This window comes from Poecilia reticulata, linkage group LG1 (genome assembly GCF_000633615.1).
Source record: "Poecilia reticulata strain Guanapo linkage group LG1, Guppy_female_1.0+MT, whole genome shotgun sequence".
Lineage (NCBI taxonomy): Eukaryota > Metazoa > Chordata > Actinopteri > Cyprinodontiformes > Poeciliidae > Poecilia > Poecilia reticulata.
The window spans coordinates 15,109,995-15,124,364 of NC_024331.1; the positions used below are offsets into that span (position 1 = coordinate 15,109,995).

At 42.5% G+C, this 14,370-nt stretch overlaps 1 protein-coding gene across 3 annotated transcripts in view; it reads left to right on the plus strand.

Annotated features, from left to right (window-relative positions):
- The first annotated feature begins 2,916 nt into the window (after positions 1-2,916).
- The window catches only part of LOC103464161 (protocadherin-10-like), a 23,554-nt gene continuing 12,100 nt past the window's right edge, over positions 2,917-14,370 (plus strand). For all 3 annotated transcript variants that reach the window (XM_008408059.2, XM_008408070.2, XM_008408049.2), the window contains exons 1-3: positions 2,917-6,033; positions 7,369-7,427; positions 8,948-9,054. In XM_008408059.2, coding sequence (XP_008406281.1) covers positions 3,487-6,033; positions 7,369-7,427; positions 8,948-9,054 — 2,713 coding nt within the window. In that variant the 5' untranslated portion in view covers positions 2,917-3,486. The remainder of the gene's footprint in view (positions 6,034-7,368; positions 7,428-8,947; positions 9,055-14,370) is intronic.

Here is a 14,370-nt window from a genome sequence, read left to right on the forward strand (position 1 = left end):
GTTAGACCTGCCCCTCATTTTTCGTAGGATATTCTGCACTTACCGTTTTCATCCGTGGACATTGTGTTTTATCAGATTTGGTAAAGAATAGCTTTCTTGATCCCTTCTGTGTCACGTCATTTTGCCTATTACACTGCCGGTTATCCCTACAGCAGCACGGCTACTTTTAAAAGACACACGTAGTTGAAATGGCCTTGCTGAAGTCACATAATTATAACTTCACTGAGGGTTTATATCTAATCAGCTACAAGGCTTGAAAGCACCTTTGTGCTGAGCTGTACCTTGAAAACCATACAAGTACTCTCCAAAGATCACAGCCAAAGTTAGAAAAAGAGTTCAAAAGTGAACCTAGGCTATTTAAAAATAAAACAACTCGTAATGGGATTTTACAACATTCAGATTCTGCTCTCAGGGACAAACTGAATGTGGATCAAAAATAATTCTGTAATGATAATTTGAGAAATCACAAATTGTCATATATTGCATTATATTATATTATATTATATGATATTATTGCATTATATTATAGTATTGTATCAATCGCCCTCCCCCCCTCCACTTAAATTTTTTTATGTTTCGATATGATGCAAAGACAAATTCAAATATATTTTTAATATATTTCAAAATATTGTGATAGACCAACACAATTCCAATCTAAAATAAATGTACTGCATTTCTTTGTGTGCCATGTTTGATAAGTGTGGCATGCATGTTTGATAAACAATTTGTAGAGCCACCTTTTGCTCGGATTGCAGCTGCTAGATCTCTGGGCTTCAGTATGTGTCTGCCAGCTTTGCAGTAACTGAAACACATGCCCTTTCGTTTTGGAAAACCACTCAGTCTTACTCAGATTGGATGGAAAACATCTGAAAACCATATCTCAAGCCTTGCCACACATTCCTGATTTTGTTCAGGTCTAGGCTTTGATTGGACCATTCTAGAGCTGCACCTTGACCCCAGTTTTAATGCCTGTAACAGGTTACTGTGGCAATTGTGCTGCCAAAGAAACTTCAAACCCACTGAAGTTCAGATTATCTTTACTGAAGAAGTCATGTATCTTTTTTGTTCATCTTCTCTGTTATGAATTACTTTGTGTTGGTCTACAACATGAAATGTTGGTTTGTGCTTGAAATGTAACTGAACAATACTTATTGGGTGTGAATACTTTTGCAATGTGCACATGTACATAACACTGAATTCAACCGTCATCCATGGGCTAAAGCTACTAAATAATTCTGCTTTCACACCTGTGGCCCACACCTGCATGAGGAAATGCAAGTTCCTCCCAGAAAATAATTCAAACTCAAGATCTTCTTTCTGAGAGACTACAATGTACTACTGTAATATTATACTTTAGTCCCATTTTCTCCAGTTAGACATACATATTGTTTCTATTTATTGTAGCTAATTTTGGGATCAGGCAGTTAAAACTTCATGTATATCCTAATTATTAAGTTTCTAACAATCAGCACCTTTTCTGTGCTATTTATTTATTTATTCATTTTTTTGCCTTATATAATGCTTAGTTTTATGTTCCTGTGGAGAACCCTTTTCCTCCCCAGGACTTTTTTATTTATTTTTTGTTCCCAGAGAAAGCGGACTAACGCCAGGGGGCGACGTTGATCTCTGTAACACTCTGACCGGGACAACGATGGAGCGCGCAAAAGGGGGGAAACGAGAACGCGCACCAGAGCGGGGAGCGAGAGAGAGAGTAGAAGAGAGAGAGAGAGGGAAGCTCTGAGATCCGACTCTGGTGTCAGCTCGATTCAGTCACACAGCTCCGGCTCAGACATGGGTGGAAATTCATCCAACGTGTCCTCTTTGTTTCTTCTGACTTGTATGGCAAGATGCAGAATCGTTGTTTAATCCACTACACAATGGACACGTCGTTTTGCATTATGGCCGCTATAGTGGTGCTCCCGTCTATTACATTGGGAATTTGAGACTTATGCTAATTAGACTCAATTATGCCTTTTTTTTTTGTCTTTTTGTCACCATCATCATCACCCAAACTGTTTGCAACTAGTTAGACTCCCTCTGTCCCATTAGCATATTTAATTTATTCTTTATGAATTAAATTAGCGGATGATGCAACTGAGCTATCCTAGGGCAGCATGTGATGCCGAGGGGTGGGGGGGCTAATGATAAGAATGGGGACAAACGGGGGGAACTAATAGGCTGCAGGGTATTAGTAACATGGTAGGGCTGAAACATAAACGACCCATTACACTGAATTAAAACTACCGACATGATCCTGCAGTGATGACATCTTGAGATTTGACTTTAGAGTATTTCATTCGTGCTCTGCATAAGGGGCCAAATGGACACTCGTCTAACAGAGTGGGAAAGAGAGAAGGATGGCCGCGCTGCACAGTGGGGTATTGCGTCACGGACCGTCTTTACTTGCGCAGGCATTTTTACATGTTTGGCTGTGCATGGGGATTCTTACTGCGCTCTGACTCATGTGTTGGTATCAAAGCAGCACTTTGATATCAAACAGCGGGATGATTCGTCAAGGGCAAACTCTATCTTTATCCGGTCTGACAAACTGAGAACTCTTTGTATAATAGGAGGAGAGAGGGGGAAAAAAACATCCTTCTGACACCTGAAGTCGTTTTAAATATATACATTTTACTGGTTTGGTAATAAACTCTGATATCCAACTTGACTAATTTACAGGGTGCGAAACACTTTTAATTCCCCTGCCACAACCGGGACTGCGCCTGGAGATGAGAGTGGAAGAGAGGAGAGGAAAAGAGAGGAAAGAGGAGCGCAGCGGCTCTTTAACTGGTTTTGTTATGATGGCCCGGCGTGCGCTCTAGCTGGCATCGCGGAGCCCCAATCAGGTGCCATTACACCCGATGTTTGAAGAATATCATTGGCTGCTGGGGAAAGGAGCTGTGCGCAAAACCAGCCCCGCCGCTCACACTCGGCTTCCAGAAGCAGAGATGAGAGCATCATCCGCTTTGAGCGCTAAGGCGCAGTGATTAAATCCTCACAGAGAAAGTCTCATTGTTCGTGCATCTTAAAAAAAAGAAAAGAAAAAAAAAAGAGATCGAACCGCTTTATTTATTTACTTTATTTTTGACAATGTTTTTCAACACAAGGATTTTAAAAGTTTTTTTATGTTCTTTTTTCCTGACTTTTCAGTGAAGGGGGGAGTTCGTTCTGCGCACAAGGAATGTTGGCTCAAGCTTGCGACTGTGTGCGCTGATACCAAAAACTCATAGACCGGGTGCAGAATTGATTAAAACTAAGAAGCTCGGATCAAATGGCTGCACTTCTCAAAGCAGAAACGACTAAATGTTCCACTGACCCGAGGCAGAGGAGGAGATTTTTAGACTCGGACAGCCTTGTTGCAGCTTGTTTTGCTGTTTTTTTCCTGCCAGGGAAGATTGGAAATGCACATATCTTGTAGGAAAAAGGAATAACACTTTTTTTTCTTTTTTTTCTGCATTGATATTCACTTGGAGAGTGAGAGGGGAGATGATTTGGTTAATACTTCTGCTCTCCATTCTGAATGGAGCTCTATGTCAGCTGCACTACTCCGTGCCAGAAGAGCGAGAGCCTGGCACCGTAGTTGGGAATATCGCAGAAGATCTAGGCTTGGACATTACCAAACTTTCCGCTCGCCGGTTCCAGACGGTGCCAAGTTCGCGGACACCTTATCTGGAGGTGAACTTGGAGAACGGCGCTCTGGTTGTGAAAGAGAAAATAGACAGAGAAGAAATCTGCAAGCAGACCATTCCGTGCCTGCTGCACTTGGAGGTGTTTTTGGAGAATCCGCTGGAGCTGTTCCGCGTGGAGATCGAGGTGGAGGATGTCAACGACAATCCGCCCAGCTTTCCGGAGCCGGACATTTTCGTGGAAATATCTGAGAGTGCCATACCCGGGACTCGTTTCCCCGTGGAGAACGCCTTCGACCCCGACGTTGGCACCAACGCGCTCAGCACGTATGCTATAACCAACAATAACTATTTTTCCCTCGACGTGCAGACGCAGAGCGACGGGACCAAATTCGCGGAGTTGGTGCTGGAGAAGCCGCTGGACAGAGAGCAGAAGGCGGTCCATCGCTATGTCCTGACGGCTGTGGACGGGGGCGTCCCGCAGCGGACCGGAACGGCTCTGTTGGAAGTTAAAGTTCTGGACTCTAATGACAACGCTCCCACGTTCGATGAGTCCGTGTACACGGTTAACCTGCGGGAAAACTCACCCGTGGGGACCCTAGTCATCCAGCTAAACGCCACGGATGTAGACGAGGGACTAAACGGAGAAATCATTTATTCCTTTAGCAGCCACAACACCCCGCGGATAAAAGACTTGTTCAACATCGACGAAAGAACGGGCAGGATAGAAGTGGCCGGCGAGGTGGACTACGAAGAGAGCAACACGCACCAGATCAACGTCCAGGCGAAAGATCTGGGGGCTAACGCCGTCCCTGCGCACTGCAAAGTGCTGGTCAAACTTGTGGACGTGAATGACAACACACCGGAGATCAGCTTCAGCACCGTAACTGAGTCTGTGAGCGAGCAGCACGCCCCGGGCACCGTTATTGCCCTCTTCAGCGTTTCGGACCGAGACTCTGGTGAGAACGGTCAGATGAGCTGTGAGATCATGGGCGACGTCCCCTTCAAGTTGAAATCGTCGTTTAAAAATTACTACACCATCGTAACGGACGGCTCCCTTGACAGGGAGAACACGGAATCGTACACCATCACAATCGTGGCCACAGACAAAGGTCAGCCCTCGTTGGCCACCAGCAAATCAATTAAGGTGCACGTCTCCGACGAGAATGACAACGCGCCCCGCTTTACGCAGGCTGTTTATGACGTCTATGTGACTGAGAACAATGTGCCTGGCGCTTTCATTCACGCAGTGACCGCCTTGGACCCTGATATAGGACAGAACTCTTTAATTACCTACTCCATATTGGAGTGTGACATCCAGGGAATGTCTGTTGACACGTATGTCTCCATAAACCAAGACACCGGCTACCTTTACGCGCTGCGCTCTTTTGATTATGAGCAGCTGAAGGAGTTCAGCTTCATGGTCCAGGCTAAGGACTCAGGTGCTGTCGAGTTGTTCTCCAATGCCACCGTTAACGTCATCATAGTCGACCAAAATGACAACGCTCCCAGCGTCATAGCCCCTATAGGTAAAAACGGCACGGCTAAAGAGCACTTGCCGCGTTCCGCGGAGCCTGGATACCTGGTGACGCGCATCGTGGCCATGGACGCAGATGACGGCGAAAACGCACGGCTGTCCTACAGCATCCTGCGGGGCAATGAGATGGGAATGTTTCGCATGGACTGGAGGACCGGGGAGCTGAGAACGGCGCGCAGGATCTCCCCCAAGCGGGACCCACAGGGCTTTTACGACCTGCTGATAGAGGTGAGGGACCACGGGCAGCCTCCTCTCTCCTCTTCCGCCAGTGTGAGCGTAATACTAGTGGACAGCGTGGTGGAGGGCCGCAGTGGGGACCGCGGCTCGGCCTCCAAGGCTAAAGAGACTTCTCTTGATCTCACCCTGATTCTCATCATCGCCCTGGGCTCCGTGTCCTTTATATTCCTCCTGGCCATGATAGTGCTGGCCGTGCGCTGTCAAAAGGACAAGAAGCTCAATCTGTACACGTGCCTGTTGGCCGGTGACTGCTGCCTGTGCTGTGGCTCCTGCTGCAGCAGGCAGAGCCGCGGCAGGAAGCAGAAGAAGCTGAGTAAATCCGACATCATGCTGGTTCAGAGCACCAACGTGACCACGGGAGTTGGGCCCGTCGGGCAGGTGCCAGTGGAGGAGTCTGGGGTGGGGAGCGTGGGAGGCGGGTTTGGCTCCCACCACCACCAAAACCAGAACTCCTATTGCTACCAGGTGTGCCTGACACCGGAGTCTGCCAAGACGGATCTGATGTTCCTTAAGCCGTGCAGCCCCTCCCGCAGCAACGACGCTGATCACACCAACCCCTGCGGGGCAATAGTGACCGGCTACAGTGATCAGCAACCGGACATTATATCTAACGGCAGCATTCTCTCCAGTGAGGTAAGAGAGCAGACACTGTGACCTCAGAATCAACCTAACGCCCATGCGTAAAATGTATTAAAAGTGTGGAAAACCGCATTTTTCACGGGCTGACCTTCCCAACTGCGTTTGCTTTCGGTTAAAGTGCGTTATCAATTCAGATCGCGCAAAGTAGAAGTCTTTTGAAAAAGGGTTCTGCAATTGACTTGGCTACTGTGCTCAGTGGCCTTTAATCATTGTTATGCGTAATGGTGATTGGACATGTCAGTTGTTAAATCTCAAGTGGTATTTTATAATCCAATAGACTTATGTAGTTTCAGGTTTTATACACCGCACTAAAAAGACTAGAATTTTAACTCATGACAACAACACATATAGAATAGACTGTTTTATTTTTTATGATCATTTTCTTTCTTGACAATATTAAAGTGTAGGTTTAGACATGGTTTTTCATTTCTTATCCTAAGTAAAATCAAACAACGCATGGTAAGTTAGTTATTTTGTGCAGCATTACAACAATTAGCCGGAGCAATGCAACAGGAAGGTATTGCTGGGGGAATCCAGTCTGTTGCAGCAACGGAGACAAGCTCAGGTTGGGCCAGGGGCGTATCCAGAAAGGGCAGGCCGGATGGGGACCACAAATAATCGGGTGGGCACATTGAAAATCAGAACCCATAACTGTGTGAGTTTTGTTTTGGTATTTTGCTATGCCACTACTATAATAAGTTTTGGGTGATTTGTTATGCAAATTCAGACACTTATATAAGCTTGTAATTGCTTACCTAACATTGATTTATAAAAGTTGTTATGCACATCATTTTACCTGTGAATGTTAACAGCAGTTAACATTAGTAATGTTTTTATGAACTTTTTTTATGAACTTGTATGTTGTACAAAGGCTTTATGACCCCCAAGAGTGGCACCACTTGTGCATTTTGCTCATGGATCTGCAGAGAGAGTTGGTGGCTTTTTTTTGTTGATTGCTTGGCTTGAGTTGAGCCAGACCAGCCAGTCACATCCCCTAGTCCTCTGTGTGTTAAGTATTCCGCGCACGACACAGCACGGCAGCACCGTGAACAAAGGTTGTTCAGTTTCAGCATCAGGCGTCTCAATCATTTACGCCTCCCTAATCTACTCCCCCCACCACAACCCTTGCTCTCATCTCCTCTTGCCGACTCTCACCAAGTGAATGCACACATAATCAGTAACCCATGTCTGGTGGAGAAGCTCCACCAGAGCTTCTCCTGACTCAGTCTCACATTCTATCTTTATAGTCTTGAACTATGATTATGCATTTGAATCATCTGCCTGTTTGCATCGGTTGTGATCACATCTGTGTTTCTGTTGGCTTTCCAGACAAAACATCAACGAGCAGAACTCAGCTATCTGGTGGACAGACCCAGGCGTGTCAACAGGTAGTGGGAAAACACACGATGTGATGCATGCATACACATTCATCCCATTTCACGTTGGCCTAGTCACCACCACGATGTCTTGTGATCCACCATCACAAGACATTCAACAGGCTATCATTGATCCACAGTCTCTTCATGACACTGACGTCAGTATCCAAATGCAGCGCTTGGCCGAAGGGCTATTTCGCTACATTTTCTTGAGTCTATTCTAGTTAAAAAAAAAAAAAAATACCTATGTTAGAACTGAACAATATTATAATAGGTTCACTTTATATTCTATGTGTCTTTGTTTCAGTATTTAAATGATCCATAGCAATTTTGAGAGGATTTCTTGTTTCAGAGCATCCTACATCGGACTCAGCTTAAAAACCACGCTACCTAGAGCGGTCAACGTTCAGCAACCTTATTTTACATAAAGGACAGCTTTTGTAAAATACTGTTTGTGAATTGTGAACCATATTTAACTTTGTAAAAAAAAAAAAAAAAAAACAGGGGTGTTTTATCTCTTTTTTTTCTGCCTGGATTCCATTTTACATGGAGTCCATCTTAAAAGCTCCACCACCCAAACACAATTATTTTCCAACCTTTTATAATTTTTGAAAAATTTATTAAGATTGTGAAAACAATAAAGTATAATTTTAAATCTTTTTCCAGATAATTTTTTGAATGAAGTGATACAAAGCTGCAAATGGGATGCTAACTTGTTTGGCGTAGTCTCTTCCTAAATCCTATAAAATGAACCAGAGTCAGCCTAAAGCATAAGTAAACAAAGGAGCTGCTTAGGGCCTCCAAAGTCTTCAGGGGACACCCAGGAGTACCAGAGCACGCACACACTATATATACATATATATGTAATTTGTAAATCTGCAGTCTTTTTTTAAATATTTTATTTTGTTGTTGAAAAGGTTAATGTCTTCAAAGTGGTATAACTGTTTATATGCTCCACCTTTTTATATGGAACAGTAATCCAACAAGCAAATAAATAAAAATAGAAGCTGCTATAACAGTAGCTACGTTAGATGCATAATGTCTGAGATTTAAACATGGATTATATATCTAAATATAAAGAGAACATTGTTTGGATTTGGTGACTGAGGATACTTGGATGGGTCCCAAATCAGGTTCTGCCTAGGGCTCCTGTACAGCCTCGGACCAGCTCTAACATGAGCACTACACCCATCAGTATCCACATCGTTAATTGCGGTTTTAAGAGCCTGCACTGTTCCCAACATATCCATAACGTTCATCTTCAATTTGGCATGAGTCCCATAACTGACACAGCGGCGTCTATTAAAGCTCTAATGCTGGATTTCATTACTTGCCATGTGTAACATCCAATTTAGGCTCTTGATGGCTACCGTGACCGCATTAACGTGGTCTTGACTTCTGATTCTTCCTCTCTGTCTCTTTGCCCTCTCATTTAATCCTCCTCCACACTCTGTGTGTCTTTTGCCTCACAACCATATTCATTCTTCCTCTGTCTGTGCTCCCCCCCATCCCCTCTCTGGACCTCTTTGTAGTTCTGCATTTCAAGAGGCAGACATTGTCAGTTCTAAAGACAGTGGTCACGGCGACAGTGAACAGGGCGACAGCGACCACGACGCAACAAACCGGGGTCACTCAGCCGGTGAGTTTATCCACATCTCATAATAATTACTCCGCCATTTCTGCCCTCACACATACACAAACACACGGAGACACGCACACACACACACCCGCACACACACACACACACACCTCCCTGATCCGTTTCAGCATTGTGAGTTTGCAATTGTGAATAGGATAATGTGAAGTTGTTGGTGCGGATCGTTGATTTTTTCATTTCCTTAATTTGCAGAATGTGCGGGTAGGCCCTGAGCTCAGAGGTTACTGGCTGGTATGAACAGGCCCCAGATGTGTTGATTGTAACTCACAGCCTTGCAAAAAGACTGGCAAAAAGAGTATCAGTGGAAATCTCTTCCCTCTGGCCTTTACTTCTTCAGCAGTGTGGTGCTGAAAGGACAGTGACTTGCAGTGAGGCTGTGTGGGGCCCACAGAGCTTTAGTTGCACAAATCAATAGGCTCAGTCAAGAGAAAATGAACCGCATGAAAGCTGAATTGATGTAATGAGAAGCATTTCAATCAACCCTAGAGTCAATATGTTGTACAAACGCTAAGCAACTTACCCATCCCTGCGTGCCTCCAGAGTTACAATGGCTCTTCTGGCTACTTCTCTGATTAATGCTTTTGGTGGACCACCATGTCGTTGTAGGCTTGCAATGGTATCCACTTGCCTTTTTTTGCATCTTCTAAAAACTGCTCTAGGCAAGACATTCATAGCTTGGGGTATTGTTTTATAATTAATAAAGTGACCTCAGAGGAGAGCCTGTTGCAATAGATTTTACTAAGGGTCTACCGCCGTAAGAGAGAGTGATAACAAAAGCACATCATTTTTTTTTCACGATAATTTTAAAATATGTATTGTTTTTCTTACGAGTGTTTTATTTGACCTCAGACACCTTTAGTCTAGATTCAGCTTTTCAGGCACACTTATTTATTTTACACCCTCTTCTTTTGTTGATTTACCAGATTTTTGTATGTTCAGCGTGAGTTTAATAAAGCCAAAATGTCTGAATTAGCTTACATACCCCCACCTATGTTCTCACCCGGGGTTCATTTGCAGACCCTCATTCCTTATCTGCCCTTACAGCATGATGGATTTCTTTGCAAAGAAGGTTAGCGGATCTTATCTTAAGCCTCTCTTCATTCTCTCTAAAACTCTATTTAGTTAGTACCTGTTTATTGATCATGCTAGAGTCAGACAAAAAAGTGGAGCAATACAAAATCTAATTTCATATTGAACTGCCCTTTCTTTGTGAGGGAATGCTCCACGTGACGCATGTAAGACCCCTGTCTAGACCACAGCTTGCCAAATATCGTAGCGGTGCGGGGAATACAAATAGAGATGAGATCCGATAGGCGTTGTTAGGTAGTGAATGGGCCTCTCATTAGGCTCTGCAGTGTTTGACATTATTAATGAACTGAGCCTAAATAAAGAGTGGGTATGCAGCACTGGTGTCACTCCCTGCCCTCGCTTATAAAACAGGTTGGGAAGGTCAAACTATGCGCAACTGAAATGCAGCTTTGGAAGAAATCCAAGTCTCCTTTTTTTTTTTTTTGTAGGAGCTCATTGCTTAGTGAAATAGATGTAAAGGCTGATGTTTAAACATATATATTTTTTATGTGCTTAAAGATATTTTATGTGATAAATTGTTTCTGCATTGGCCTTCAGGACAAAAGGACTAAGAGAAAGTGAGGGGATAACAGGGAGAATATCTAATATACATCTTAACATGTCCTCCTAGCACATAGTCTCCAACTTTAGGAAGAACTCAGCCCTGACACGATTTTTCAAGACATGCCCGAGACTGTAGTATAACACTTATTTTAGGTGGAAAATTGTCTTGAATTCCAATTTGCTAGCTTTTGGAGCACAGTGACAGGCATTATACTTCTGAACCAATGACATGTTTCTTCAGCCTTTTTTTTTCTTTTTTTTTTTGGCTCAGTGCTTTGCTCATTTGGCACAAGCAGGGGAGTATACACAGTTGGTGCTTCGACTGTGTATTTCATACAAGGGAAATCAACATTTGTTCCTCATGTTGGATTTAGAAGAGAACAGCTTAGCACTCGACGGGTGGTAATACCACACGACTGGTATTTTGGAAAGACGGACACTTGAGTTTCACACACTTCCGTAAACAAAACCAGGCACTGTATGTTTGTCTGTGTGGGTGTAAAGGTATACCACCGTCTGATTTAAGGTGTAGGTGTGTGCCTGATACCTAAATGTAACCTGATTGTGTGTGTGTGTGTGTGTGTGCTTGTATGTGTTATGTCTAAAGAAAGCAGGTCTATGTGATAATGTCTGTATCGCAACGGCACTCTCCTTTGAAATGGTGCTCCGAAGGGGCCTGAATGTATTAAGTGTAAGAGGAGAGAGTGGAAGGTGCTGCTTGGAACTGTGCCTAGTATAGACAGTATTTCCATAACACAGACACTGCTCGGTTGTCTCAGAGTAATTTATTAGCAGAATGCAATGGGAATGTTGATTTTCTCAGAGGGTTTATAGCATATAGTACGTTGCTTTGCAAAACTACGCATATCTTCTAAACTTTTCCATAATTATTCTGGTTATAATTGCAAATGTCATTGTATTTTGACTTGCATCTGTCCCATGAGCCAATGCTTTATAGTAGCATCTGTCACTGTAATAACAACTTCAAGTCTGTTGGTGTGTGTCTCAAGCAGTTTATAAAATAATACGCAACATATTTCAATTTTAAGAAATGCATTTTGGATTATGATGAGGAGTAATTTCTTAACTTAATAGAAAGTGGAGTGTCTTGACTTTCATCATAGAGATTGAAATGCAGTTACATTTAAAAGTTTCACACTTTTGTAAATCATGCAAGATAATTGCATATAAAATAGGCTTCTTCTATATTTTCCAAGTAGCCAAAAAGGCTACTTCTATATTGTATTAGTTATATATTCAGAGGTGTTCAACCTCTGTCTGTGTCACTCTTTACAGTCAGTTGCATTTTGGAATTTTTACCTCTCAGTGACTTAGAGTATTTCTTGACCTCTTTCTCCCAGTCTAAACAAAAAGCAATATAAGAACAGAAACAACATTTTAGAATTTTTAAAAGCATGTTCAGCTGTTTTGTTATGTTTCTCTTACTTTTTGGTATGTCTGATTCCGTCTTTGATATTCTCTGGCTTTAGATTTTAAATGTTAGTCCTATGTGGTAACAGTCGTCTATCAAGTTTATTTTTAAAAGCAGAGTTCGCCGTGCTGATAGTTGTCTTATCCTCCACTGTTGAATGACATAACCCCTGTCAATAAATGGCTTCCCACTACCAGCAAAACACAAGGAAAGGGCAGGATTACATAGCCGGTAAATCATTATGGGCTGCATTCAGTTGCACCAGTGAAGATGACATATGGATTTAAATTCCACAATGCAATTTGAATTGTTCTGTAATGCAATCTCAAAAAACAAATATTTAAATTAATTCCCAGCCATAATAAAAACCACTAAAATACATTGTATGCAATGTTTCAAAATGTACAAAAAGGCGTATTAAGACTTTTACAAGACACTTTACTTTGTCCTGACTGTGTTCTTATGGTAACCAAAATGCAAAAGCTGGTATAAAAGAAATAACAACTAAATTAATAAATAAGTAAGTAAGTAAAACTTATCCCCATAAATAAATTAAGGAATTTTTGAAGTGACTTTTTGAGAAGGCAGACTGTACACATGCATAAGCTCAAATGTATTCCACATGAATATATGCATGCTCTCATTCTCGGTGTGAAGGTGCATGAGCTTGTCTGACACACACATATTCTCTTCCTGGTTTTCTGTCAGGGTCTCATCCTTCATTCTGTCTCCCTCACACGTTGGCTCTCTGTAACACTCCACTGATCAGTAATTCATTTCCAGATCCTTTGCATAGCAATTATCAAAGGAGGGTTACAGGCAAGGTTTCCACATGGGAACATGCCACACATTCTCCCCTTTTTGGTACACCTTCGGAATATTTCAAATCAAGGGGGAAACCATTTCCAGTTGGCATATCATCAACTACACCTGTCGTAGCTTCCCGCTCGGCCGCTCGTCTGACACTTTAGAAAATAAGTCTCCTGATGTCGTTTTAAATCAAAGGGACACTGCCTGTGAGGCTGGTATACCTTGAAAATGTGAGCGAATGGCTTTTCTGAAAGCTGGTGTCTGGAGCGAGGCACCGCTGCATCGGGAGCCAAAGCAGTATTGATTGAGCGCCACACCTTTTACTTCTCCACCCTGCTTTTTCCAAAATTAGGCACCGTTTTCTCTCATCCTGTGTCTGGAAAAAGACAGCAAGGTGAGCAGGCAAAACAGAAAAATAGGTGGCAGATAAAACCGGATGAAGAATTAAGGTGGGAGAGAGAGAAAAAAAAATAGACGCCTCGAAATGTTCAATCAGCTGTGGAAGGCTGTGAGACGGGAAGGAGACTGGAAACGATCATTATCATGACGTTTGTTTTGGTGCGAACAACAGCCGTGACAAATGGTACAATTAAATCACTGTGGTAACGGTGTATTAGACGGCTGATTATGAATTAGTGGTGTGTACTGAGTTGCAGTTCCCCGTGTCACTACGCTGTCAGAGGAATTTAGGTAACAGGGCTTTGATACACCCCTTTTTCCAGTCCTAAAAGATAAAGAGAAGTTAAAGACAGAAACTAGGCAAAGGTATAAATATTTAGGTTAAAGTTGTGTGACTGGTTAAAAAAATGTAATTTGTAGCATTTAGGAAGTTGAAAATCTCTAATTATTAAGAAGAAATCAAGAAAGATGTGAGATGATGAATGCATCCAAAATGTCTTATGACAGGAATAATGTTTCCAAACAATAAAATCTTTATTAATGATGGAAATAATAGGTATATTTATGCTTGCCAAGTTGAAGCAATGTGCCTTTAAAAAACTATGCAGAGACACTGAGTTTTCAGTTTTAAAGGGGGGAGAGGGTATTATGTGAAATCATTTTTTTGTGCTTTATATCGTGTTATTATCTTGTTCCCTCATCAAAAACATACGAGTGTTGCCTTGATGCCTTGATTCTTCCATACATGTTTGAGAAACTCCTGAATCCCACGTGGCAGCCATTTGTGTGTGCATAAACACTTGCTCTCACGCTTGCTGTGTGTATATTGGGATCGATGCTGTGGAATTCATAGTCATAAATGGGTACTGGTATGTTAGTTTTCCATGAGAATTTTATTTTATTTTAAATTGCATGATTTTTGTAAATTATAATAATTTAATGCAAAGTTGGCATTTTTAATGGACTTTCAATGCAACTTTTAGAGCAACTTTGCATTAAAAGTGTCATTATTTACCGAATGACAC